This window comes from Cupressus sempervirens, chromosome 11, assembly GCF_028749045.1.
Source record: "Cupressus sempervirens isolate cs-2001-9-10 chromosome 11, ASM2874904v1, whole genome shotgun sequence".
NCBI classification, from domain to species: Eukaryota; Viridiplantae; Streptophyta; class Pinopsida; order Cupressales; family Cupressaceae; genus Cupressus; species Cupressus sempervirens.
Genome location: NC_143128.1, coordinates 349,025,595 through 349,052,736, shown reverse-complemented (window position 1 = coordinate 349,052,736; position 27,142 = coordinate 349,025,595). Strand labels below are relative to the sequence as shown.

Genomic DNA, 27,142 nt, shown 5'->3' with positions numbered 1-27,142 from the left:
AAATTCATGCAAGGGATAATATTGAATTATAAAAGAATGCAAGTTCATAAGATATATTGGATGTATTGGATAAGAAAAGAAGAGGACACATTATGCCTCCCTAAGTGGTTTCGATTTATACTAGACATGTAATTTCAAGAAAACATAAGATTCCACTTGGGATGTTAATCCGTTTGTAACACAATAAATGAATGCAAGAAAAGATGTTATTATATAAAAGAAAAATAAGTCAACAGAGGGAAAAAAAAGAATCCTACTATATAGATAGGAAATTGAAATAGGTCCCTTGCTCCCAAAGTGTGGAGACAAGGGAAAGGACTATTTTGTTACTCACAAAGTAGGACAATTAGCCCATAAAGAATAGGCTAGCAATGTCACATAGTGAGGAGAATCATAATAGGGATGTAGATGTATTATGTAGATAAGATGAGATAAATTATTAATGTCAAACTAGAGACCACAAATGGGCCTAAGGGACTGAAAGTACAAACAGTGGCCAGAAGGCAATAGAACAACCAAACACTGTCCGAGAAAAAGAAAACCAACAAAGAAAGAAGCAAAGAAAAAGAAACAACACCACAAAAGAGAGACCATGAAACCACGAAACAACTAGTAGTTCGCAGTCGTTGAAAAGTAGCTCAAAACCAAAGGATAATGGTCTATGTGCAGAGAAGTTTGAACCGGTTGTCAGAGAGAGGACCACTATCACTTATGGTGCATGTGTGTGTGATCTTTGTGCGGTCACACTGATCTAGTGTGAGTAACAGAGGACGCACTCCTAGACTGCTTGGTTCCTCTAGGAGAGGTAACCGGAGCGAAGAAGGAAGTGATAAGTTGATGAGGGGACACAAATCTAGAGGGGGATAACTTTTGTAGAGTCAGATTCCAAAGACAGAAAGCCTTTTAGAGATAGAGTGCAAGACATCACTAATCGACATACTTGAAGGAGGACATGGCCTACACTCTCTGAATAAACAATGGAACCTCCCTCGAATCTCGTAGTAGACTGAACAATAGAATAGGAAATGGATCTTAGTCTCCACCACACCCATGCCTCAACACTGACAAGTCCACTCTTCTCTATTGGTCTGGTGAGCTGTTTGGATATGGAGCCGAGGAGATCCAACTCTGAAAGAGCCTAATTGGATATTTAAGGCATGGGTCCACTACCAAGAAGAGTAGTAAGGTCGAACATTAATGCCATCCTGAATGTCATTATAGTGCTTCGCATAAAAGGCCATACATGGGCAGAGGCACCCCTGGTGGGTTGACCCAAGTCACGTAAATATACCTCCCGTAGATGTCCATTCTGGTAATCTCATTCAATTCCTATTAAGGGGGGTGGAGATGAGCGGGAGCGTCTAGGGAATACTGAAAGGGACGAAGGCAGTTAGTATCAATACCTACGAAGCTGAGGAGACTAGAAGCCTGAGCATACCAATATTGAGCACAACCAGTGGGGTCCAAGGCTGCAATCGAAGTTGAGGAACAGTTGGCCAAGTAAGAATAATGCTATCTGCCATCAATAGAATCCACAAAGCCCCCAAGTCTATGAAGTAACCACACCAAATCAAAGATCGTGCAAAGTCTAAACGGATGAGCATCGAACGTTTCCAAGATGACACTAGTAGGAGTAGCCGGTTGACATTGAATGAAGCGTCGAAGAAGAAGAGTATGAACCCTCTCCACCGAAGCCCAATCAATGGCCAACAGGGAGGGCCCCTAGACAATTGGGCCATAACGGACAGTAGGTCTAACTAGGTAGTCCAAGATAGACATCTTAGACGTGGTATCCTAGAAATGGTGTCTAAAGCACTGTCTCTCAAGAAAAGCAAGTGAACCTAGCCCCTTATCGACCCGCAGCGTCATGGCCAATCTCAAACTGAAGTGCGACCTAGAAAACTTGATGCCCAAATAAGCGTAGGTTGAGTCATTTTGATCTCGATCCCTTTGAAAAAGAAGTGAAGATGTGAGGTTTTCAAGTAGTTGAAAACCATAACCTGGGTCTTACCCAAGTTAATCAGCGGCAATCGAGAATCATAGAAGGAGGCCATGCCCTCCAAAAGACGTTGTAGCCCATTAGAGGAGGAGGACAGGAGCACAACGTCATCAACAAAGACGATGGAAATCAAGACATGAGGAAGATAACACCCATCCTCGAGAAGTGAGAAGCTCCTCAGATAAGTCTCATGCTCATCAATGTATATACCAAACAATGTAGGAGAAAGCGGGCAACCCTGCTTGATCCTAATAGAAGTATGAATGAAATTGGAGAAACCCAAAGGAGTCCTGACCCGACCAACAACACTCTCGTAATGTCTCATGATGGCCATGAGAAGAACCTTGAAAACCCCAATGTCTTTGAGTCGCTGAAACATTGTCGAGTGGGCGACAAAATCAAAGGCTTTGCGAAAGACCACAAAGTAGCAGGAGAATGATCATGAAAAGATACCATTTATCGTTGCAATTGATGTGGTGAGACATAATATAAGCAATGAATTGATTTAAATAACATGTTCAGGTCTTAGAGCAATGTATTGGCTAAACATGCAAATGGAAGAATTTTGTTGAAAAGAGAACCATTCAGTATCCCTACACTCATCAAATAAAGGTCTTTGATTTTCAAAGCCAAAGATGTTGGCTTTACTATAGAATGTGGGTGTGAAATATAAGGTTGTGCTACCTTGAATGTTTGGTAGGTCACCCATATGGTCAATGTGATTAGGATCCTGTTAGTTGCCCAAATTTTAAGCTTGGAATCTCTGTCTTCTCCTATGAGTTATATTGAAAACGTTGTGTGAAGAAATTTTGTGTAAGGCGGGTTTCAGATGAAGTCTCATGACAATAAACGCAATGATCAAGTACACAAGTTCAAGTGGTTCAAATGGTTCAAATGGAATGTTTCAAATGCTTCAACAGGTATGAAGGCTCAGTCTACATTTCAATTGGGTTTGTTGCTTCGATGTGGCAAACCAGATGTGTTCAAGGGATTGTTATTAGAATGTGCAAGGTTATGGTCGGAACCTCTGGTGCAGTATTTCAGAATTTCAGTGGTTCAGAGATTCAAGAGGTTCAATAAAGTTCATAATTAAAAAGGCAAACCCAATTTTTAAGTTCAAACTCATGGTTCAAATGCAGATTTCGAGGGGCAAATTCTTAAATTCATGGTTCACCATGCCAGACCTAGTTAGAGATCTTCAATTGCAAATTTCACTCGAAATATCCAAAAACTTCTTTCTCCCTTCTCGAGTCATTTTTAGCAGAGAATGGGATATAATGAGATTGGTGTTAGGATGGATATGGAATATTGCTTTAGATGGTCAGGTGTTGCCTAGTATGATAGTTGGTGATAAGGCCTTGTGCCCATCATCACCGAGGAGCCTCACATATGGGTGGGATTCACCGTGAAGTTCATGAAAAGAACATGCCTGCAAAATGCTTGACAGGATAAACTTAAGAGGAGTACCTCTTCACATAGGCAATGCATGCTAACTATTTGACTAAATGTCAAAGGAAGCGCATGATACACCCAAGAGTAGGGCTGAGATCTATGTACATTATGGCCATCATCAACTCGGACACAACCCGAGCCCGAGCCTGACTAAAGGTATGGACACAACCAATGGCCGACTCTCACATACTGACAATTCAAAGTCAAAAGAATCAGAAAACACTTGTTGATTCACGAGTTTAAAAGGAATGCATGCTCATGGCATCCATGGCTCATTGCAAAGAAGTAAAAAGCAGACCAGAACCCGGTGATAGAACCTAGAAATTGGAGCATCGACATCAAAGAATTGACCTAGGCTCTTTTGTTAATTGCTCTTGCATTCAGAATGTTTATATTATTTGAGTTTGTTTTCTCATAAACAACTAGTCGGGGCTAAGATATCACTAAGACAACTAGCCTTTTAATATATGTTGATGTGTCAAGAAATGACAGGTGGTCACAAATTCTAAAACACTCTTGTGACCAAACTGAAAGGGGGCATTGAAGATGTGAATCACCACTTCGTTTGATACCTGTCCAGATTCAGTTATGTCATACCCAACTTTAAAGATTATTTTCCCAAACTATAAGGGAGGAAGTTAATCCTTTCATAATATCCTTATCTAGATCATATAATGTTTTGAAGTTTATTTGAAGTAAAAACATTATCTATATGTTGAGGAACAAAGGGTAAAGGAAGGCATTTTTTTTCTTTTTCTTTCGAAAATCAGTTATCATAACTGATCAACCATCAATGGGAAAGATATAAATATGCCGACAGAAGAAAGAGGACGGGTTCCAACTTTCAGACCTTTTCTTTTCTGAGACTTTGTGCTAGAGAAGAGAGAGCCACTTTTGGTTCTTCTAATTCGTTGTGTTCCAGGGTTCCACTGTTTGGGCAGACTATGTGCTGCGTGAGAGGAATGCAGATTGTATGAAGGGGGCAGTTTTTTATTGTAATCAGAGATGCCTGCTTTTAATTTTGTTTTCTTTTCTAGTTTCTACAAGTATATTGATTGTCAGAAATGGTATTATTTTTGGGTTGAATGAGGATTCTATCATTTTGAACATTGTGTGCTTTAGATTGTTGTCATTCTTGGTTTAGGTGTGAATCAGTTCTGAGTAATGGAATTAAATTCTACTTCTGTATTCATTTATTGCAAAGACCGTTCCTGTTTGTTTAATCTTTGGTTTTTTTTTTGAGTGCATATATGGGTGTGAAGATTGTATGCTTCGATTGTTGTATGCTGAGTCTTTCCTTTCTATTTCAGTTGTAATAATTTGCCCCCTATCCAAGAATAATGTGGGTAGCCTTCACTTTTAGGTTAAAAGCGTTTCTTAAATCTTATTCATTGTATATCCAATCGAGGAGCTGTACCTTGTAAAATTCAGAGGGCACTTGCACTATTCAATGGCAAAGCGACCCAACTATTGATATCTTTTTGTGTCTTCATTTTTGGAAAAATAAGAGTTATTTTGATGATTTATTGTGTGAAGACAAATCTGTTTACCAACAGATTTTTGGCGACTCCGTTGGGGACGGAAATGAAGATCAGGATCTAAATATTTGTTTCCTCAGTTTTATGATTATCTCCGTGTGCAGGAGATTGGCAACTCTATGTAAAGACCATGCCTAATATGAAAGCCATGAGAAGGTCAAGGCCAAATCCTTCTCTCATGGAACTTTATCACATGGATGATAAAGTGTTGCGTGAATTCGTGGACAGCTACAAAGAAAGTGTTTCTTGAGCTGTAAGGAACAACATAAGCCTGGAAGAGGACTCCGCGTCTTGGTTGTTGTGGAAAAGTCTTTGTGTGAGATTTCATAAATTAAAAAACTTACAAGAATGTGTAAAAAGGGTGGTAAAGCTGAAAGAAGAATTGAAGGTTGATGATGAGAAACCTCCATTCGTAACCATCTCTCACATCTACTCAGTCTTTGATGATCAAATTCACCCCCAAGAAGCTTTGGATAAAGACGATAAAAGTTTGCCTGAAACTTTAGCATCTTTTGATATTGAAAATTCTGGAAATGGTGATAATTGTTTCACTTTGGAGCATTTTGATGGTGAAGAATTGCAGAGCAATGTTCAGTTTGAAGCTGAAAGTTTGGTCTACATTGAAAGTATAAATAAAGAGGATTCCCAAGGCATAAAGATTCATGACCAGCCCATGGAGGAATCTTTTCATTTTGGGGAATGTTGCAAGCGGAAGATACTTCTTGATCAAGTTTCTTTGCATGCTGAAAATCTTTTTGAAGAAAGAAATTATGAAGTGAACTTTCAGCTTATAGCTTCGCCTAATGAAGATTTTTATCCCATTTCAAGAGAGGAAGTTTCTTATACTGAGTTTGATCCTATGGTCATTGAAAGTAGTTTTGAAAAACCCTTGCTTTTAACTATATGTCATAAGGATAGTTCAGTTTGTAACCTACAGGAAGAAATTGTGAATTCTGATTGTTCCTTTGCATGCCAAAGCAAGAATGTGGTGGATATGACAGCATTAGAGAATCAATTGATGAATATCAATGGTGAAATTATTTGGAGCAGCATGAATGCATTATACTCTCCTACTGAACATATTGAGGACTTTGAAATTTGGGATAATCCTTTCTTCGTCCCTTGTGATCTGTGTGATAGTAATGAAGAAGAAATTTGTAATGGAATTTCCGGCAATATGAACATGCATCAGCAAAACAAGGAAGCTACAGCCAGTCCCGACCATGACAGCCAGTTTGAAGCTCCTTCAATGAATGATACATGGCTTCTTAAGCAACCGAGGATGACTTTGTGACTGATGTCCAAAAGACCATTGAGACGCATGGCGAAGACAACATATGTATGATCAGGGTAGATAATATCTCAAGCTTGATACCTTTGGTTTCCAAATGTAAAGATTTTGATGCTTCCTTTATTGAATACCATGCTATTCATAATGTGATAAATGATGAACCAGAATTTAAAGTTTGTGCATTCGATGAGAAGATTGAGTATGAGGTTTTCCTATTTGATCTCACCCCAACTCAAGAGAAGTGGTCTCAGCCCCACATGTAGGAGGCGTGCCATTTTAAAAGTGAAGTTGCCAATGAACTTATGGGAAACGTAAATACTTCTACCAAGCTCTTCCCCAATGCCTACCTCATCCATGGTTCTGCTTGTTGTTCCCAAGGGAAAGATGCGGCTGTTTGTGACACAAATTCCTCACTCAAAATGATGGTGAGCTATTGCAGCCTGAAATTTACAATGAGTCATAGTTGTTTGGATATCTCTATCATTTCACCAAGTTCCTGAGTGGGATTAATTAGAATTCTTACTACTTGAGGTTGCCAAACAAAAATGGTATGGAAATGCAACGTTCAAATGCAATAGGCTGACCTGAAAAGGCCCTTATTTTTCTTAGCCCGTTGGATTCACGTAAGTATTCCATGTTTTCAAGTGCCATGGTGGGTTCTTCCTGCCATTGTATATATTTGTAAGTATGCTCTTGTTTTGCAAGTTTTTGCGGTGCCTAGTTTAGTTTCCCTTGCGTAGTTTTGCTGCCGCTTTGTTGTTAGTTTAGGTGCTTCGGGTAGTTTTTTTTTCTTTCCATCTCGTTTTGTCATCCTGCTCTCCCTGCAAAAAACTCCTTTCTTGTCATGTGCATTGACTCTGCTGCCCAATGGACTAGGCATTGGTCTTTTGATCATAAGTACTAGATTCTTCATGTACTTTTTAGCACATGCTCCCTAGTCAGAGCCAATTTTAGTTGCCCAAATTTTAAGCTTGGAATCTCGGTCTTCTCCTATGATTTATATTGAAAATGTTGTGTGAAGACATTTTGTGTAAGGCGGGTTTCAAATGAAGTCTCATGACAATAACGCAACGATCAAGTACACAAGTTCAAGTGGTTCAAACGGTTCAAATGGTTCGACAAGTACGAAGGCTCAATCTACATTTCAATCAAGTTCATTGCTTCGATGTGGCACACTAGATGTGTTCAGGGGATTGTTATTAGAATGTGCAAGGTTATGGTCGGAACCTTAGGTGCAGTATTTCAAAATTTCAGTGGTTCAGAGATTCAAGAGGTTCAATAACATTTAGAATTAAAAAGGCAGATCCAACTTTTAAGTTCAAACTCATGGTTCAAATACAGATTTCAAGGTGCAAATTCTTAAAGTGATGGTTCACCATGCCAAACCCAGTTAGAGATCTTCAATTGCAAATTTCACTCGAAATATCCAAAAACTTCTTTCTCCCTTCCCGATTCATTTTTAGCAAAGAATGGGATATAATGAGATTGTTGTTATGGATGGATATGGAATATTGCTTTAGATGGTCAAGTGTTGCCTAGTATGATGGTGATAAGGCCGTGAGCCCATCATCACTGAGGAGCCTCACATATGGGCGGGATTCGCCATGAAGTTCATGAAAAGAACATGCCCGCAAAATGCTTGACAGGATAAACTTTAGAGAAGTACCTCTTCACATAGACAATGCATGCTCACTATTTGACTAAATGTCAGAGGAATCGCATGATACACCCGAGAGTAGGGATGGGATCTATGTACATTATGGCCATCATCAACTTGGAACAAAGACTCCAGATGTGTTCAAGTCCCACAGTCAGTGCTCATTAGAATTGAATTTGTTTAGACTGAGAGTTTCATGGTGATGAAATACACTTGAAGTTTGCGAATTCAAGATTGGAAATAAGGTATCGATGGTTTGCGTATCAACCTTCAAACCCATTGACACATGTCAAAGACAAACAATCGAATGGTCACATAGTCTTTTACAATACCCTTATATCGACTCTCACGCCTTTGCAAAATTCGGAGGATGTTCACTGAATGTTTAAAAGAATGTCTTAAGATGATGGGAGTGCATACAAGGTGTGCCAATGGTTTGACATAATGCCCGAACCATGAAAGAATGGTTTTACTGTATACCATTGGCGGTGTACATAAGATGAGACATGATTTTGGGATTCAATTCATAATGAATCTATTCCACCATCGAACCAAATTCTATCTAGTTCACGTCCCATCCCTTTTGTATGGGAATGAATAGTCAATATACAAAACTCGGGCAACACATGTAACACGTCTAATGGAGTGTTTGGAGTCTTTGACACAACAAAAAGAGTGTACATCCAACATTTGACACAGTGCTTGAAACGCAAACATGAGCTCGGGTACTTCCGGTTTGAAAGGCCATGAATACGAGGCAACCACACAAGAAGATATACGGTCATGTGTGAACCGTTTGATAGAATACAAATGGGCATATCTTCATTGCTGAAGCTTTTTGCATGCCTTCAAACACGAGAATCGATGCATTAGGAATTATGCAAATGATATTGCTATCATTTAAACATAGTATGAGACGCAACCCAAGTGAACATGTTAATTCTCACAGGTAGAATCTCGAACCCCATGCCATGGGCATCTACTTTGTCATAGATGCTGAGAGTAAGGGTAGTCCACCCGAGCCTGACTAAAGGTAGGGACACAACCAATGGCTGACTCTCACATACTGACAATTCGAAGTCAAAAGAATCAAAAAACACTTGTTGATTCACGAGTTTGAAAGGAATGCATGCTCATGGCATCCATGGCTCATTGCAAAGAAGTAAAAAGCAGACCAAAACCCGGTGATAGTACCTAGAAATTGGAGCATTGACATTAAAGAATTGACCCAAGCTCTCTTGTTAATTGCTCTTGCATTCAGAATGTTTATATTATTTGAGTTTGTTTTCTCATATACAACTAGTCGGGCCTGAGGTATTACTAAGACAACTAGCCTTTTAATATATTTTAATCTGTCAAGAAATGACAGGTGGTCACAAATTCTAAAACACTCTTGTGACCAAATCGAAAGGGGGCATTGAGAATGTAATTCGCCACTTCGATTGACACCTGTCTAGATTCAGTTATGTCATTCCCAACTTTAAAGATTAATTTCCCGAACTATAAGGGAGGAAGTTAATCCTTTCATAATATCCTTATCTCGATCATATAATGTTTTGAATTTTATTTGAGATAAAAACATTATCTATATGTTGAGGAACAAAGGGTAAAGGAAGGCATTTTTTTCTTTTTCCTTTCAACAATCAGTTATCATAACTGATCAACCATCAACGGGAAAGAGATAAATATGCCAATAAAAGAAAGAGGATGGGATCCAGCTTTCAGACCTTTTCTTTTTTGAGACTGTGCTAGGGAAGAGAGAGCCACTTTTGGTTCTTCTGATTCATTGTGTTCCAAGGTTCCACTATTTGGGCAGACTGTGTGTTGCGTGAGAGGAGGAATTTAGATTGTATGAAGGGGGCAGTTTTTGATTGTAATCAGAGATGCCTGTTTTTAATTTAGTTTTCTTTTCTAGTTTCTACAAGTATATTGATTGTTAGTAATATTCAGAAATAGTATTTGTTTGGGTTGAATGAAGATTCTATCATCTTGAACATTGTGTGCTTCAGATTGTTCTCATTATTGGTTTAGGTGTGAATCAGGACTAAGTAATGGAATTAAATTCTACTGCTGTATTCATTTATTACAGAGACCGATCCCGCTTGTTTAATCTTTCTCTTTCTTTCTGAGTGCATAAATGGGCATGAAGATTGTATGCTTCCATTGTTGTATGCTAAGTCGTTACTTTCTATTTCAGTTGTAATAATTTGCCCCCTATCCAAGAATAGTGCGGGTAGCCTTCACTTTCAAGTTAAAAGCGTTTCTTAAATCTTATTCATTGTATATCCAATCGTGGAGTTGTACCCTGTAAAATTCAGAGGGTGCTTGCACAATTCAATGGCAAAGCAACCCAACTGTTGTTATCTTTTTGTGTCTTCATTTTTGGGCAAATAAGAGTTATTTGTGAAGCAAATTTGTTTACCAACAGATCCTTAGGGACTAAAGTGAAGACAAATTTGTTTACCAACAGATCCTTAGGGACTAAAGTTGAATTTGTGAGAATGAGGTCATAATGATCAACAAGACCTAGTTTGTTTGGAGATGTGTCTTGAAAGGGACAAGAAGAAGTCACAAAAATCTGATCCTCTATTTCTAAGGTACTGTTAGGAGAAGGACAAATATAACCCGTGAAAGCCTCATCTATAGAAGAAATGTTAATGAAATGCATAGAAAAGGGTTGATCATTAGGAATAATAATCATGTTATCATCCAAGCGTATAAAATTTGCATCGTGAGGAAGGGAGCAATCCATGTTCTTATCCAAGTGTTCATCTGGAATAGTAGAATCATCCAAGGATGGAATAAAGCATACATTAGGGGAAGAATAATCATGACCCAAAAAAAAATCACGAGGGAGAGAGTAGTCAATATCCCAATCCAAGTGCCCATTTCAAGTAGTAGCACTATCAAGGTTAGGAACATCATGAGTTATTGAAGTTTGATCAACAACACCTTTGAAAAGATCACCCTATGGAGAAGAAATATTTTCATGAGAATTAATGAAGGGAAAAATTAAAGTGTCATCATATGCATGAAATGGAACATCTAGAAGATCATGAAGAAAACTCGAAATTAAAGATAACAACCCCATTGAAATGAAATGCAATGCGATCTAAGAATGTAGGATGCAATTTATTTTTGTATTTTCACAATGAATTCTCTATGCAAACAATGCAAAGAAGATAATGCAAAAGGAGATCTAACAAGACACAAAAAGAAGTAATAACTCCACAAAAATAAGAAAGGGGCACAAGTCGGGTTCACCAAAATATCTAGGAGTAAAATGGAAGCACTTGTATACGATGTGTAAATATAAAACTTCCACTTTCACACTAACATTTAATACAAGAGAAAGAAGGGCTTCTAAACACTACTCTCAATATAACCCAAGTTAGACTTGCAAAACCCCAAATGGGTGAAGGGATGCCAATTCTAAACCCAAATCATATCAGGAAAGTACACAAGAAAGTCCTCTTGCATGCAATGTTAATTGATTTTAAGATATGGAATGTAAATGTGAAATTGAACCGATTGTTTTAATAACAAGAGTAAGATAGATCTAGGTGCTAGATATATGCAATTAACCCAATTGAGAAATGGAAATAGGTCTATGCTAAAAGGTGAAATGAATGTTAAATTTTTTTACCTCGAAATGTGCAAGGGAATATACCTTCTCACTCCAAAAATCGCGGATCTGAACCTGTGACTGAATTTCTAACTATGAATCTACAATCACGACATAAAACCTTGTTTTTCGCAAACCTCTAGGAATAGGTCAACTTGACGGTGAAGTGTCCAAACAATTTACGGAAAGATGGACATGTTCTCCAGGCATAGTAGAAAAGTCAACCCAACTTTGTTGGAAAGTGCTTGGAAGGTAGTTCCTAGATCTGCAGCCATAATTTCGATAGCTTGCTCCTATACAGTGTAAAACTTGTTTTTTTGTTTTGTTGAATGAGCACTTGCCTTGGTCAAGCCCTAGATTAAGGAATCAACCTTGAAATTGAGATGTAAAATACTAATAAAGGAAATGTTAGCATGTAGGAGAATTGAATATATCAATGAAAGATACAATTACCTTTGTAGATGCAATTGGATTTGATATGTGATTATGCATGCAAATATAATAATAAACTTGACTCAAAGAAACCAAAGAGAAACCATAGAAGTCAAAACCTTATGGAAGGGAATGTATGTGACATGCCTTGAAGAAGAATGAATGATCTCAAATGATTTAGATGGAAGATCTCCTCCTTAGAAGCCAAACTCCACTATTACCTTGAAGGAATAAGCTTGATGCAAGAAGGAAATGCTTCATCTTGACAAATTCTTGATGATGCTTTCTTGAATTCACATGTATGTGTGTATGCTTTCTCTTGGTTGCTTGATGGATAACTTATGGATTAATGGATGTAATCGAAGAACCCAAGCCTCATATACTAGTTTTTGGGATTTGAAACAAAGCTATCTGACCCATGAGCTAAACTAAACAATTGAGAAACCCGAGACACTTCCAGACCTGTAATTCAAAAGTTAAAACCCTCGGGGAGGAGGTTGACTTGGGCTGTCCTCTTCAAGAATAGGTTGATCTTGGTCGACCTATTCTTGAGGAGGTCCAAAATTAGAGGTCGCCAAGCTCTCGGAGAAGTTGTAGAAAGAATTGGGAAATTTTAAAATTGCTGAATGATATGACTAAAATGGTGATAAAATAACACCTAAAGGACCATGCTAGAAGATGAGGGATGACCTAGAAATTTGGGAAAGATTGGGAAGAAGAGACACTAAAACCACACTAAGAAGGGCTAAAAGGTCTCAAAATGAAGTGCTTCCTATTGAAGATTGTAGCTGCGATAGAGTTCTTTATCTCCGATATTTATGAAATAGAAATATGACCGTTGTCTTTTTTATCTGAAGAAGATATTTGTAATAATATTCGAAATAATATTATATAAAGAGACATGTCATGCGTCATGCGAAGTAGCATCCAGATGGAAATATGAAGAGTTGTATATTCAAAAATCGACAAGATCATCAGTTGTGCAATGAGAAGTCTCTCTAATCTTTATATATATTGTATCAAGTGAAAAGTATTGTACATTCAAACATTTCATTATCAATAAAAGTGATATTTTCTTAGTGTGGCTTGGTGTTTCCCTTCAAGTGGAAGGGTTTGCGCAAGATAAAGTAGTTGTCTTTTTGCATCATTTTTATATTTCTCATATTTTTGTTTAGCAAATTATTTCTATGCAAAACTTTAACATGGTATTAGAACCAATTTAGTTACAATATATAAGAGAATGTTGAAGTTCTGATAATTGCAATAGAGTTATTCATTCTTGTGATGGTGTTTTTTACTCTTCATGCCTATTGTTGTGGGATGTCCTCTCTAAGTTTTTGGATCCTTCCTTGTCTATGGTCATTTCATGTAGGAAGAGTTTCTTATACCTTATGTTTGTGTTATATAAATTTCATTGTGCACATTCATAATGATATTTGGCAATATTGAAAGGTTTTCAATTGATTTGATATTTTATTCAAATATTTGATTTCTTTTCTATATGGGAAATGAAGTGCTTCATGTCCAAGTTGTGATTTGGTTTTCTGGTTATGATTCAAGACCTTTGCCAACATGTTATTCCCGTTTCTCTTATGTCTTGCAATTTCCACAATGTTCTCTCTCTTATCTTGGTTATTATTTTTATCATTTGTTATGTGTAACTGTAGATTTTTCATCTATTTTCTTGGCATTCTTCGAGAAGCTTAAGGCTAGAGAAAATATGATAGAGGGTAAGTTTTGTAGAATTATAAAGCAATATCAAACGCTTTTGCACTCATGATGCAGTTGTAATAACCTCAACAGGTTATAACTTCATCAAACACAAATTCTTCTCTAATTCACTTGTTTGACATTTCGTCAAACACTTCGCAAGCAAGAGATATATTGCATATCTAAATTCTAATTGCTTTCTAAATGCTAAACTTTAATAAATATGCTTGCAAAGAACACACCAAACATCTAACAATGAATATGCAAATGTTTTTGTATAACACTGATTACAAATAGGAAAAATATGCATCTACATCAATAAGTCATTAGGGCAACAAGTTCTGATATAAAACTCTGATATAAATCAGATTACAGCAGATTTTACAAACCCTACCAATGCCCTAAATATCTACTCTCAAACAATGCAAAATGTAGTAGATAAAAACCTGGAATTGCTCAAAAAATATGAATTTTCTTGTAGCAAATCACTATGGCGACGATACTGTAGTAGAGTCATTGTAGCGGGAATACTGTAATAGCGGTACTGTAGCAATATCCAACGTATTCCTTACTCCACAAATCTGGCCCTAGGCCACAAATTTGGCACAATGAAAAAACTGATTTGTCTTCTCCAACAGTCACAACCCTTTGGAAGATATTTCACGACCTCAGTTATGCAAATCAATGGGAGTGTTTGTTCCCAACGATCAATGTAGCAATTGCAAAAACCTTTGGCTCCACAAGTTATCCAGAAGAGTAGATGGCAACACATTCGATGCTCAACAATGAGGCGGCCCTCGTTATTTATTCTTTTCCTGCAATAGATGGACCTCCTTCTAGAAGAAATAAAATAATATTTAATTCCTCCTAGAAGATTCTTTTAATTTAGTCACTTTTAATTTAATTAATTAAATATAAAGTCACCTTTTAATTTTAATTTATTGAATGACTTTATAAGAAATTAATTTAATCAATTTCTCTTTATTACTTCACTTAGCCTTTGGAGAATGTAAAGGCTAAGAACTCCACTAAGAGGCTAAAAAGATGGGGACATTAGAGCAGTTAATGTCTTTGACTTCCACGTGCCTTTTGACTATTTTGCTCAGGGAAATTTGATTTTTGTTGGGTCCGTAAACCCCAAATTCTCTTCAAAGATGGCTATTCAATGTAGAGTGAATCAAGGATCAATTAGAGAAGGGAAGCGTGCATGCATGTATACTCTTCTAGAGTCCAATTTTTGCTTTGAAGGGTCTTTTGTATCTCAAGTCTGGGGCTCTGTGAATTTTGGTAATGACTTTAAATGGAGGTGGTCTGTCAATATTTATTGCTCCCAAGGAAGATATCATCCAGTTTGTTTTGCTATGTTTAGCAAAAGTTTTGTTTTGCCTTGGAGTTAATATGGTGGTAGGATTACTCTACTGACTTGCCTCTGCATCAACCTTTAAACCTTTCATCCAAGTTTATCCCTCCGTCTCCTTTGGGTCATGAAATAGTTGAGTGTTTTGCCAATGTGAGGATGACAGATTGGATTGTGGCATATTCTTTATCATCTAGCATCACTATCTTCTTTCATAACTACTTCAGAGATTGTGTGTTTTATGTTGCTTCTTTTTTCTTTGTCATTATGAATTATTGTAACGGACACCGACAAGAGTCCTATCTTGCTAGATGACGTTCTTTGTATCATGATTTCTTTCTTGGTTTGTCATTGTATGGGTTGGACTTTTTGAACATCTTAGAGTCTCGTTAGTAAGAATATCTTTAGTATTGTGTGACATACTCAGGCTAGCACAACTAGTAAAAAAGTATGCCAAGAATCTTATAGACCCGTCAAAGTGGAAAAGACGGTACAGAAATCGACTAACTCCCATAGTGAGAAAATCGAAGGTGGCTAAATTTAGGAAAGGTTGAGTTTCTACATTTATCGTTCTAGTTTCCGCCTTGGTAGAGGACATAATTTCAACAACGTGAACAATAGGAAATCTCCAAAAGGCTAGAAAACCCTGCACTACGAGAGGTTAAGTGTGTGTCTTTCGTAGTGGAATTGGATCTTCCAAAACTTAGTTGGGTCAAAGGAACAATTGCATATCCCATCACATCATATGAGCTCAGCGGATGTGACTGCTAATGGAGATGGGAAATTAGGATGGGCATGGGCACCACTTGTGAGGGATCACCTTCTTTGGGATGGCCACTCAACAGGTTTGACTCATCTAATTCTGGCTATTCCATTGCTCATGTGTTGCTCATAGGGGCCCGTGGTTTGATTATATGGGAGGAAAGTCAAGCTCTACAATGGCTTTTCAAAAGTTGAACTAATGAAGAAAGTTTTTCCAATCTGCTCAGGTATTACTTGCTTTGGATGCTCTTAGTTTTATAGATTTAATAATAATATTCTTCTACAAGGTAAGCTATTTTTAAAATGTTCTAGAAATACAAGTTCTTGGATATATATTCGGTAAAATGATAAAAATATGGTAACTATAGCTTTTGTACAAAGTTTTTGGTATTGAAAAGTAAGCAAATTTTGGAAGGCAGTACATTATTTGCATTCATTAAACTTTGATCTATGTTTGATCATGAAGCTTTGAAGATTTTGCAATGATGGGGGTTATTATTTTCAGAAACTTAATGAAAAGACTGTCGTTGGGTTGTTTCTCTTGAAATTATAGTATTTCTATTCTAATATACTTTTGCCTTCTTGAATTGGTATCATGTATGTTGGGCCTAAATGGAAGTCTATGCAAAAGAGATAAGTATTCTATTTTATATTGTTAGGAATAGTGTATGCTTATAGCATTGATCTCAGTTATAATTGATTTAATGAGTTATCACTCTCTTGGTTGCAGGGTGTAAGAAGCAGTGAGGATGTTGCTTTGATGATACCTATTCATAGGGAGATGTTTTAGTTTCAGAGGGAGGTTACATCAGATATCTTATTTTGGTGAACAAAGTTGTCCCTGCTAAGAGGGAGTCTCTTGAGAGATGATCTCAGTTGTTAATGCATTCTTCTTTGGGAGAATTTTGAGGTGAAAGCCCTTGGTCCACCCTCTACGCTGAGGCATGGTGGAAATAGGCAAAAGCCCTTGGATCTACCCTCTGCATTGAGGCAGGGTGGAAATGCATTCTTCTTTGGGAGAAGTTTGAGGTGAAAGCCTTTGGATCACCCTTTGCAAGTAGGCATGTTGAAGTCATGTGTGACTCCATGATTTTAATTTTATGTGCTTATAAAATAACTATGGTGAATTATGTTATGCTGAGGTAACATGGTTTAATGAATATCTATATGATGAAAAATAATCATTAACATCTTTGATTGCAGCTATGTGTGCTTGTCTTACTAAAGATCAATCTCTTGCTAAGAGGGAGTGTTGAAAATCTTAGCTGCGATAGAGATCTTTATGTCCAATTTTATATAATAGAAATATGACCATTATGACCGCCATGGTCATTTTCAATGGAAGAAGACATTTCTAATAATATTTGAAATAATATTATATAAAGAGACATTTGTCATGTGTCATGCATATGGAAATGAAGAGTTGTATATTTAGAAATTGAAGAGATCTTCAATTGTGCAATGAAGAGTCTCTTTATTCTTTATATATATATATAGTATCAATTGAAAGTCATTGTACATTCAAACATTTCGTTATCAATAAAAGTGATATTTTCTCGGTTGCTGGGTTTTCCTTTCAAGTGGAAGGCTTTTCCTAGGATAAAATCGTTGTCTTTTGGCGACATTTTTCTATTTTTCATATTGTTGTTTATCAAGTTATTTTTGGGTAAAACTTAAACGCTTCCATTTTAAGACCGTACAAACATTTGTGCAAATACTCTAACAACTGTGATCCTCAACAAGCATATTGTTCAGTAGATAGAAAGACTAGCAATTTTTGGAGTAGAGACAAGTAATCTTTTTACCATTATTAGCACCTACCAAACTACTATCAACTCTCAACAATTGATGATAAACCTGAACCATGTGATTCTACTTCACAAGTGATCACACACTCTAGGACGAGGATATTAATCCAAAGGAGGTATGCTTCTCGATGGAAAAACAAATGGAATATGAGCCCTATGTTGCATCCAAATGGAAAATATACTGCAACCCAAATGTTGACAAGGAATGAATAGAATTGTTGGTCACTTTCAAAGGATTTTGATGGCTAGAAATAGGACTGCCACCTAAATGAAGGATCTCAAAGATAGAACATGTTATTTTTGTAAAATAATGAATGTGTTATTAAACAGAGATCATAAATGATCTATATATACAAGTATACACAAGAATGTTTCTATAACGAACAAAGAGAGAGAAATAGAAACATTTTGAAGAGAGAAAGAAAAAGTTTCTATATTGAACATAGAGAGAATATGGAAACATAAAAGAAGAGTGACCATTAGAAATAGAAGTAAATCTACGAAAGAGAGAGAAACAAAATTAGAGAGATTTTACTCTCATACCCTCCCTTAATGGTCAATCTAACACCAAAACAAAAATTTGCAGGGGAATCTACTCTATATGTTCTACAATAATGGTTTGTGGTAGACCGTAGGATGAGTGTTAGTGCCCAAGACAAGCACCTCAAGCCGACGGTACTTGAAGATCGTCATCATTCTCTACTTCTAGGTGTTGTACTTCTTTCCATTGAATCGTTGACTGCTTTTTGAAGAGAAGATTGGTGAGAGATGCCATGACACATGGTTGATGCAAAAAAAGTGAATATCTGGAAAAAACAAAAGAAAAAAAAAAAAGCACGAACTTTGAGGCAAATTGATAGAAGACCCAAAAAAATGAAAGGACACCTAATTTACTAGCTCAAAATTGAGGTATAGAAAATGATGCACTTAGGAAAAATAGAGACGAACCCAATTGACATCTGCAAAAACCTTTCAGAATATACAAAAAGTTTTTTAAATTGGCACCGAAAAAGAGAGTTCCACAAGAAACCCTAGCATTTTTTTGTCAAAACAAAAAAAATGGCAGATTTGACTGTAAAAAATGGTGGAAACGAAACTGCTAGATGACAATCACAGATTGAGGGTTTATAACTCTAGATGCTGCCCTTTGCAGAAAATGTGCAGAAAAAAGGTCGAAAATGCCCAAACAGAAGGCCACAAAATTGCTGAAAAACAAGCCGCAAAAAACATCAATTGCAAGCCGCCCAAAAATGTTGAGCAAGTAGGGAAAAGGCAAATGACACGAGGAGCAAAAAACAGCTAACTAGAGAAAAAATATATAGAAACCCTTAGACAGATTTCAGAAAATATCCCTACAAACAAAATTTTTGACCAGGCCCAAGCAAAGAATGTTGAAAATCTTATGAGTGTAAATTACTAATGAAGAAATTCAAGATTTTCAAAACCTATTTTGAAAAACACCTCAGAAAATTTCAATGATGAAATTACTATTAAAAAAAAAAAGCTTTGATACCATATTATGGTAAAATAGTGAATGTGTTATTAGATCATAAATGATCTATATATACAAGTATGCACAAGAATGCTTCTATAAGTAACAAGATAAGATAAGATAAGATAATAATATTAATGTCCACAAAAAACCAAAACGGTTTATGGGACTGAGCATACAAACAGAAGAGCCAGCCAAAGCAGAAGCACCAAACAGTGGCTGAGAAGAAACAAAAGCAAGAGACAAATAGTAAAGAAGACAAGGTGAGGACTAAGGGTCCTTCCTTGCCACAAAGAAAACAGTAATAGAGAGGTACACCCGTGAACTATCCATAGCCTTAGAATGCCGTGAGGAACCACTATAGGACTGTCGCTGCCTGGAGAGACTGGTACAATGTCTGACTGATCTAGAATGAGAAGTATTAGAAGGCCTTTTCAAACCCCGTGGAGGAGACAAGGGAGAGAAAAAGGTGGTAATGAGCTGATTTGAAGTACGCTCCTGAGGAATAAAAGACTGCAGGGTAATCTCTCGAAGATTGGTGGACTCCTAAAGAAAAAGTGCAAGACACCGCTGATCAATATAGCTAAAGAACATTGAAAGAGAAGAATAGTCTTTGAAAAGGCAATAAAATCTCCCTCTGATCTCATAGTAATGAGGACAACGAAATGTGAAGTGGATCTCAGTCTCTACTTTCGCCAAAGTACATAACTGAGATAACCTATTAGTCTAATCCATATGGTGGTCAGTCTAAAACCTGAGGCGATGAGAACCGACTCTAAATGAGCCTAGAGAAAACCATAAGGCATGATTCCAGCGCAGATAGAGATAAACAGGGTGAACAACAATACCATCTTGAATCTCAAGAAAATGTTCAGCATAGAAGGCCATCTTAGGCCGTAGACCCCCCGAGGGATTACACCAAGTAGTGACAATGTACTGTCTATAGATATCCTGTAGGACATGTTCATTCAACTCCTGACATGAGGGGAGAAGATGAGCAAGAGCATCCAGTGAAAACTGATAAGAAGGAAGACAATCAATGTCAATCCTGATCGAACCCAACAAAGAGGTGGCCTAAGCGTACCAATATCGAGACCTAGCAAAAGTGTCAGATCTCGCAATATCCACCGAAGAACAGTATGCCAGATGAGAGTATCTATGTCGGTCACCACATGTCTCCATAAAACCACGAAGTCGAAGAAACCAAATCAAGTCAAAAATGACGGCAAGTTTGAGAGGATGAGCACCAAACTCAGCCAAGACAATGCTATGAGGGGTGAGTTTGTGACATCTAATGATACGTCGTAACAACGTCGTCTAAACTTGATCAATAGAAGCCCAATCAGAAGTAATAAGAGAAGGCCCCCAAACAACCTAACCATAGAGAACTGTCGGATGAACCAAGGAGTCGAAAAGGGACAATTTGGACAAAATATCCTAAAAATGATGTCTGAAGCATTGCTTCTCCAGAAGAGCTAGGGAACCCATACCCTTATTGACTCTAGACTAAATGGCAGGTCTCAAACTAAAACGTGGTCCCGAGAACTTCACACCAAGATACATATAAGAGGGAGTAATCTCAATCTCCTTTCCCTAAAAGAAGAAATGAAGATGTCAGGTCTTTAAACAATTAAAGACCATAACTTGTGTCTTAGACAGATTGACCACAAGCTGTCGCTGAACACAAAAAGAGGCCAAACCATCAAGGAGTCTCTGTAAGCTATCGGGAGAAGAAGCCAAAAGAACCACATCATCAACAAAGAGGAGAATGGAGATCAAGACCTGATAAAAAAATTTTGAAGAGAGAAAGAGAAAGTTTCCATATTGAATGGAGAGAGAATATGGAAACAGAGAAGAAGAGTGACCATTAGAAACAGAAGTAAATTTGCAAAAGAGAGAGAACCAAAATTAGAGAGATTTTACTCTAATACATGGATCCTAGCAACAATAGTATCTATCTTTGTAGCTATGCCAACTATAGTAGCTCTGATAGTTGCAAACTCTTCCCAACTGTGTCTCTCTTGTATTAGCTAATGTAAGTTGCAGATTTCTCCCTCCTAAAAATACCTTATAAATGATTCCTTGCACCCACGATTAAGTCCCAAATTAGCAATACATAGTTGGAGAGATCTCCATTTAATGAATGACCCTCTAAATTTTAAAGGTACAACTCCCTTTTATGATATAGTGGGGTTAGGTATGCATGTAACCAAAAAGCAGGAAAGGTAAACTAACATCCAGTCATAATAATGATGTAGAAGCAAAATGAAGTTATAGACAAGATAAAGGGAAAATAATGATACAAATCTCATTCTATCATGTGGCCCATATGTAATGTCCCTTATTTGGAGACATTAGAAATTAAATGACAACTTCATAAGATATTAAAATGAGTTCATTAGAGCTCAATGAAAATCAATAAAGTTAATTTATTTTATAATAGGGGAATAATAAAGAGACAGAGAAGAGGAATTCCAAGAGATAGGTAGTTGGAAATCAAAGGCTCAAAGGGATGCCCTTTTAAGGAACATAGAGAAGCTCATTTGGATTATGCTTGGTTTATTCGTTTTTGTAGGAGAGCTCTTGGAGCTTTGTTTTAGATTCAGTAACTTGAGGACGAAAACCGTTGGGATTTTTTTAGTGGATTGGACGGAATCCCAAATCCACTCTTGGGCTGGATTCGTGATGGAATTCATAGTTGGGTAAAATTATGAAAGGTATTTCATGTTTGTTTGGATAAAACATGGTTGAAATGATTTATCTATTTTGAGGGCAATATTCATCTCCATTTTCAAATATTATGTGTTTTCAAAAATAACTTTTCATGTGTAGAAATTAGTTTTCCATGCAAATTGTTTGCTTATATTTATGTGAGAAAAATTTGGACAAAATATCACAGTGAGATAATTTTGTGTTATTAGAGAAGGTGCATTCTGCTAGCCTCTGAAGGTTTTGTAGTGACAGGGACAATTTAAGTTTGAGAATTGACTATGAAAATAAAAGATTGATTATTTTATTCAAAGTATTGCCAGAGAAAAAAAATGTTTTTTAATATAGCAATGGCATGAGATTATCTAGGTCTGTTATTTTGGCTATCATTGGACAAATTTATGTTCACAGTTTTGGTACATAACATTTAGCAATGGTCTTGTGTATAATCTATTGTTGGCTGGAGATTATTTTGGTCCTAGCTTTATAGTTTCGACAATCTAGAATTTGCGAGGTTGAAGTGATTTGAGAAAATATAGAGTAAACTTGTCCTGAATAGTATATGTTTGGTGATACATTTCTGATTAACGTTATAACACTTGCCATGATGCTTATATATGTGTCGACAATATAGTCATTGGCACCAATCATCCACACTTTATATTAACTTGCCATGGGTTTTAAACCATTGTGGTTGCGTCAAATATGTTTGTGTTTTACTATAAAAGAATAAAGTTGAAGAGTGAGCGCAATATGTTGTAATGTCCCCAATTTTTAATAAAATATTTTAATTAGGTTAATAAATTAAATGGTCCTAAAAATTAAATAGTATAACAAGGACTTATTTAATTAATTGATTAAATTAATAAAGGGGCCCAACTTTTATTAATTATCCATAGGTATTTGTTGTGTTGTCATTCTTTGTAAATCCCCAAGAGATTTCTCTAAAGGTATATTTATGTGCAGCATATAGGAAGTTGTTAGTATGCAATTTGGATTATTTCTTTGTACTACAAATTCCTGTTGGAGTTTTGTATTGTTTGCCATTTCGGAAGTGGAAAAGCTTCCCTGCTTGGCTATTTCGGTTATGGTGGAATTAAACCCTAATCCTATTCTGATTCTTTGTATTACTTTGCTTCAGGTCTGGTACATCTGGAGCGCCTCTTTCTCTGCAAATATAATTGGTGAATATCTATGTTCAACATCTATTTGTGTTTAGCATATACCTTGTGCAATTGGTGTTCTAATATTATCTTATTTGTCATATAACGTTGGAATTCATTGTACTTTTGAGATAGTGGATTCAAATCTTGTACTACATCTTCTTTATTCCTATAAGTGATTTCTTTCCTTCCGTGTAGCCTTCATCTTCCTAGCAGGTGGCCTCCAGCTTCCTTTTGCGTAGCCTCTGACTTCCTTCTGTACAACCTCTGACTTTTTTTCGTGCGGCCTTCGACTCCCTTCCATGTGGCCTCTGGCTCCCTACCATGTACAACGTCTTTACTTGTTGGTCTTATAAATTGAAGGTACTTCTGTAGGCACCAAGTGATACAGGAATATTGAAATGGTATTAGAGCTAGTGATTCTGCCAGCTTGTTTGGAGAATTGAGAGTTTGGACTTGGATCACACTATGACACATAGTGATGCCATATGGTCTCTATTTTAGTTTCCAGCCGATAGGAAGGCACGCCTGTTGGTCAAATACTCCAAGAACACTTTTGCATGCAAACTAATGGATAGCGACATTCAGGACAACCAATAGAAGGTAGTCGATGACATCATCTACTATAATGACAATCCATCTGGTACCCGAGTCCAAGATGAAGGAAAGGATTCTGGAATAAGACACTTGCACAAATATCATTGAAGCAACACCTGATGATCAACTTGATGGAAATATGAGTTGTACTAGAGACCCTTTGAATAAGCAGGCTCTACTGGTAGTCGTTCAACTTCCTAGTGATGCAAACTTGACCAAGGATTGTTGCAAGAGAGATCTTTACAGTTGGTTGAATATGGAGTTTACCCTTTGGCTGGGACTGGGACGTACATTATTACCACCTCTTTGTGTGAGGTGGTCCACATAGAAACTATAAGTTGTACCTAAGCTTTGAGATTGTAGAAGAAATTTATGAGCATGATGATATGAACGCTTTGGATCTGATCATCGAGGCATCTCAATGGGATCCTAATGACTCTAGGCATGGCCATGTTTATAGCAGAGTGGTGCAGCGAAAGCTTGATGGATATTTACTTTTCTCACTTACATCCAAGTGCATGTATGCAATCATTATGTGGCATGAAAGCTTTAATAGATACAACTATCAGGGTGCGCGCTTGGTTTGGGATCCTGGAGCTACAGTGGCAAAACCGTTTGATGATGGATTGCTTGAGGGCAAGCAATCTTTGGGTGGCGAGGATTTGTAATGACCCCAATTTTTAGCAAAATATTTTAATTAGGTTAATTAATTAAGCGGTCCTAAAAATTAGATAATATCACAAGGACTTATTTAATTAATTGATTTGATTCATAAGGGGCCCAACTTTAATTAATTATCCATAGGTGTTTATCGAGTCGACATTCTTTGTAAACCCTCGGGAGTTTTCTCCAAAGGGTTATTTATGTGCGGCATGTAGGAAGTTGTTAGTATGCGATTTGGACTATTTCTTTGTATTGCAAAATCCTGATGGAGTTCTGTATTGATTGCCATTTTGGAAGTGGAAGACTTCCCCTACTTGACTATTTCAATTTCGGTGGGATTAAACCCTCCCCCTATTCCGATTCTCTATATTTCTTTGCTTCAAGTCTGGCACATCTTGAGCACCATCTTTGCTTGCGAATACAATTGGTGAATATCTATATTCAACATCTATGCTTGTTTGGCATATATCTAGTGCAATTGGTGTTATAATATTATCCTAAATGGCATATAACGTTGGAATTCGTTGTACTTTCCGGATAGCGGATTCAAACCCCGTACGACACCTTTATTTTTGTAAATGTTTCTTTCCTTTTGTGCGACCTTTGACTTCCTTCCGTACGGTCTCTAGCTTCCTACCATGCGGCCTCTAACTTCCTACCATGCGGCCTCCGACTTCCTTCCGTGTGGCCTTTTGCTCTCTACCAAGTACGACGTCTCAGTTGGTTGGTCTCATAAACTGAAGGTACTTCAGCAAGCACCAAGTGACACGGGAATATTAAACATGCTTGGCAAAAACGTTAAATATTTGTGAAAAGAATATTCTTGGAAAAGTACTATTATTATTATTTGGTAGAATCATTGTTCGAGAGAAATGTGATATTGTTAGCACCACAAGATGCTCTTGTTTTGTTGTGAAAAGACAAAGGTCAAATTGCATAAAAAAATTAATATTCCTGACTTTGGAAACGAAGTCACAAATGGGTCGAAAAACAAATAATATCACCTCTTAAATAATTGTTAAAACTATGGTTGCCAGAAAGAAAATGCTGCTGGCATACTTGAAGCAAGGAGAATGGTGTCGAGTAATCACATGAAATGTGTGGGAAAGGTATTAATATCTCTGCATTAATGGACATGGATTGTTGTATTAGAGTTTGCAAATGTGAATGCTTACACAGTTGGAAATATTCTCAGGTGTTATTTTATAACGACATTCTTGGGTGTAACCATTACAATATTGCCATTTAAAAAGGAATTCAAAAATTGCTATGCATGAAGAATCTTAGTCTTCTACATACACTAGTTTCACTTCTTGTAAATGCACAAATAACCATTTTCTAGATACTATCTGTCAGTCATGCTTTGTGTTAAAGCTCACGACATTGGGAGATAGCATAGACACGAGATTAAGCAGAAGCTAGAAGTCTGGGAATTAATATGGAGGGGAATTAATTGGTTAAGTGAATATATCACATGTTTATATTTATGGCTATGGCATTATTGTATGAGTGGAGTTCTAATACATTGTTGGATTCATTTTGTATTGTTGTCAAAACTTTTGCGCATTTCTCCTTGGTTCTTGAATGCAGTAAGCAATAGTATTGAACATTCAATGCATGAAGGAATGGACAAGAGTAACTAAGATGGGCACTACTCTATGAATTTGTATTTCTAACTTTTGGTCATTGAAATGGTAGACATTCCATTAATTGTGTAGAGCATAGATTAAAATATCACAGATATTTCTCTGATAAATTCACTTATCGCGAGAAGATCTGTTGCGTGAGAAGTTGGCATAACTTTCTGGTAGGAATATATTGCAGAAAATCTCCAAAATATCACAAAGAAACTAGCAAAATAATGACAATAACTTAATGTTTTATTGTGATTACCCAAAGACTTTTCACCCGCAGATGCATATACACAGCAGCGATCCAAAAAAGGGGGGCAAAACATAATATTTTTTACTACAAAAACAAGTTTGGAGGAGAGAAAGGGTAGACTACTTTGATATTGTGCTTTTATTTGTGTATAGTTTTACAAAGACATTTGCTACTTTTAGTTTTCTTTAGAGTTCAGACTATCAGACTATGGCTACCAGCCATCAACATTCCACATGAGGATGCGATCTTGTTACCTATTTGCATTTTATATATCTAGATCAGCTTGTTTGGTTTGTTTACTCATTTACTAACTCATTAGATGCATCCCTTGCTGAATTCTGAAAAAAAAAAAATTAAATTAAATTAAAGCAATTTTTTAAGTTCCTGATTCCCTACAAGTTTCCGACTTATCTCCGATATTTGCCAATATCCTTTTTTGACCTCAGTGATAAGTTGTCGATAATGACATTTTGAACTATGGTGTAGAAGTTGGATTTCATGGACAGACTTTGAAGGGTTCTTTTCTAAGCCATTTTCCTCAGGATGAGTATATACTAGATACTGTGTATGGTGAAGGCTAATTATCGAGAGAGCTTTTTCCATAGAACATGAAGTTGTTGAAACATCTCCACAAATATGGGAAACTGTATCTTTGTTGGTATAAGTGTTGTAATTTGCAAGCAACTAAGATGCTAACTTTGGTACCCATCGTCATGTTTTGTGAAGTTGTGGGAGGAAGAGTAGTTTGTAGAGAAGTTAAAGTAAGTTGTAAAGAAACAATACAATCGTTTCCTGTATATTATTGCCTTTCCACATCTTTCCTAACTTGAACATGGTCTATCTATCAGTGGATAGAGATTGCAGTTCTGTGCATCAAGATTGAAGAATCTTGCTAGCAAATTGGATGCAGGCCTTGGTAATTACTTGAAAAAATATATTTCCTCTTCTTCAAATCAATAAACAAGAAGCCCAAAAATAAAAGGAACAGAGTTTAGACTAAAGG

General features: G+C 36.8%; 1 protein-coding gene across 4 annotated transcripts in view; it reads left to right on the top strand.

The window, feature by feature from the left end:
- Nucleotides 1-27,142, top strand: part of LOC149529520 (cytochrome C oxidase subunit) — a 202,712-nt gene that overhangs the window by 91,402 nt on the left and 84,168 nt on the right. For 2 of the 4 annotated variants that reach the window (XR_016358473.1, XM_089808775.1), the window contains exon 5: nucleotides 22,974-23,016. The exons of the other annotated variants lie outside the window; for them this stretch is intronic. Coding sequence is in view for 1 of the 2 variants with exons in the window: in XM_089808775.1 (XP_089664901.1) it covers nucleotides 22,974-23,016 (43 nt within the window). In the remaining variant the exon portion in view is untranslated. The remainder of the gene's footprint in view (nucleotides 1-22,973; nucleotides 23,017-27,142) is intronic. 4 annotated transcript variants of the gene reach the window in all.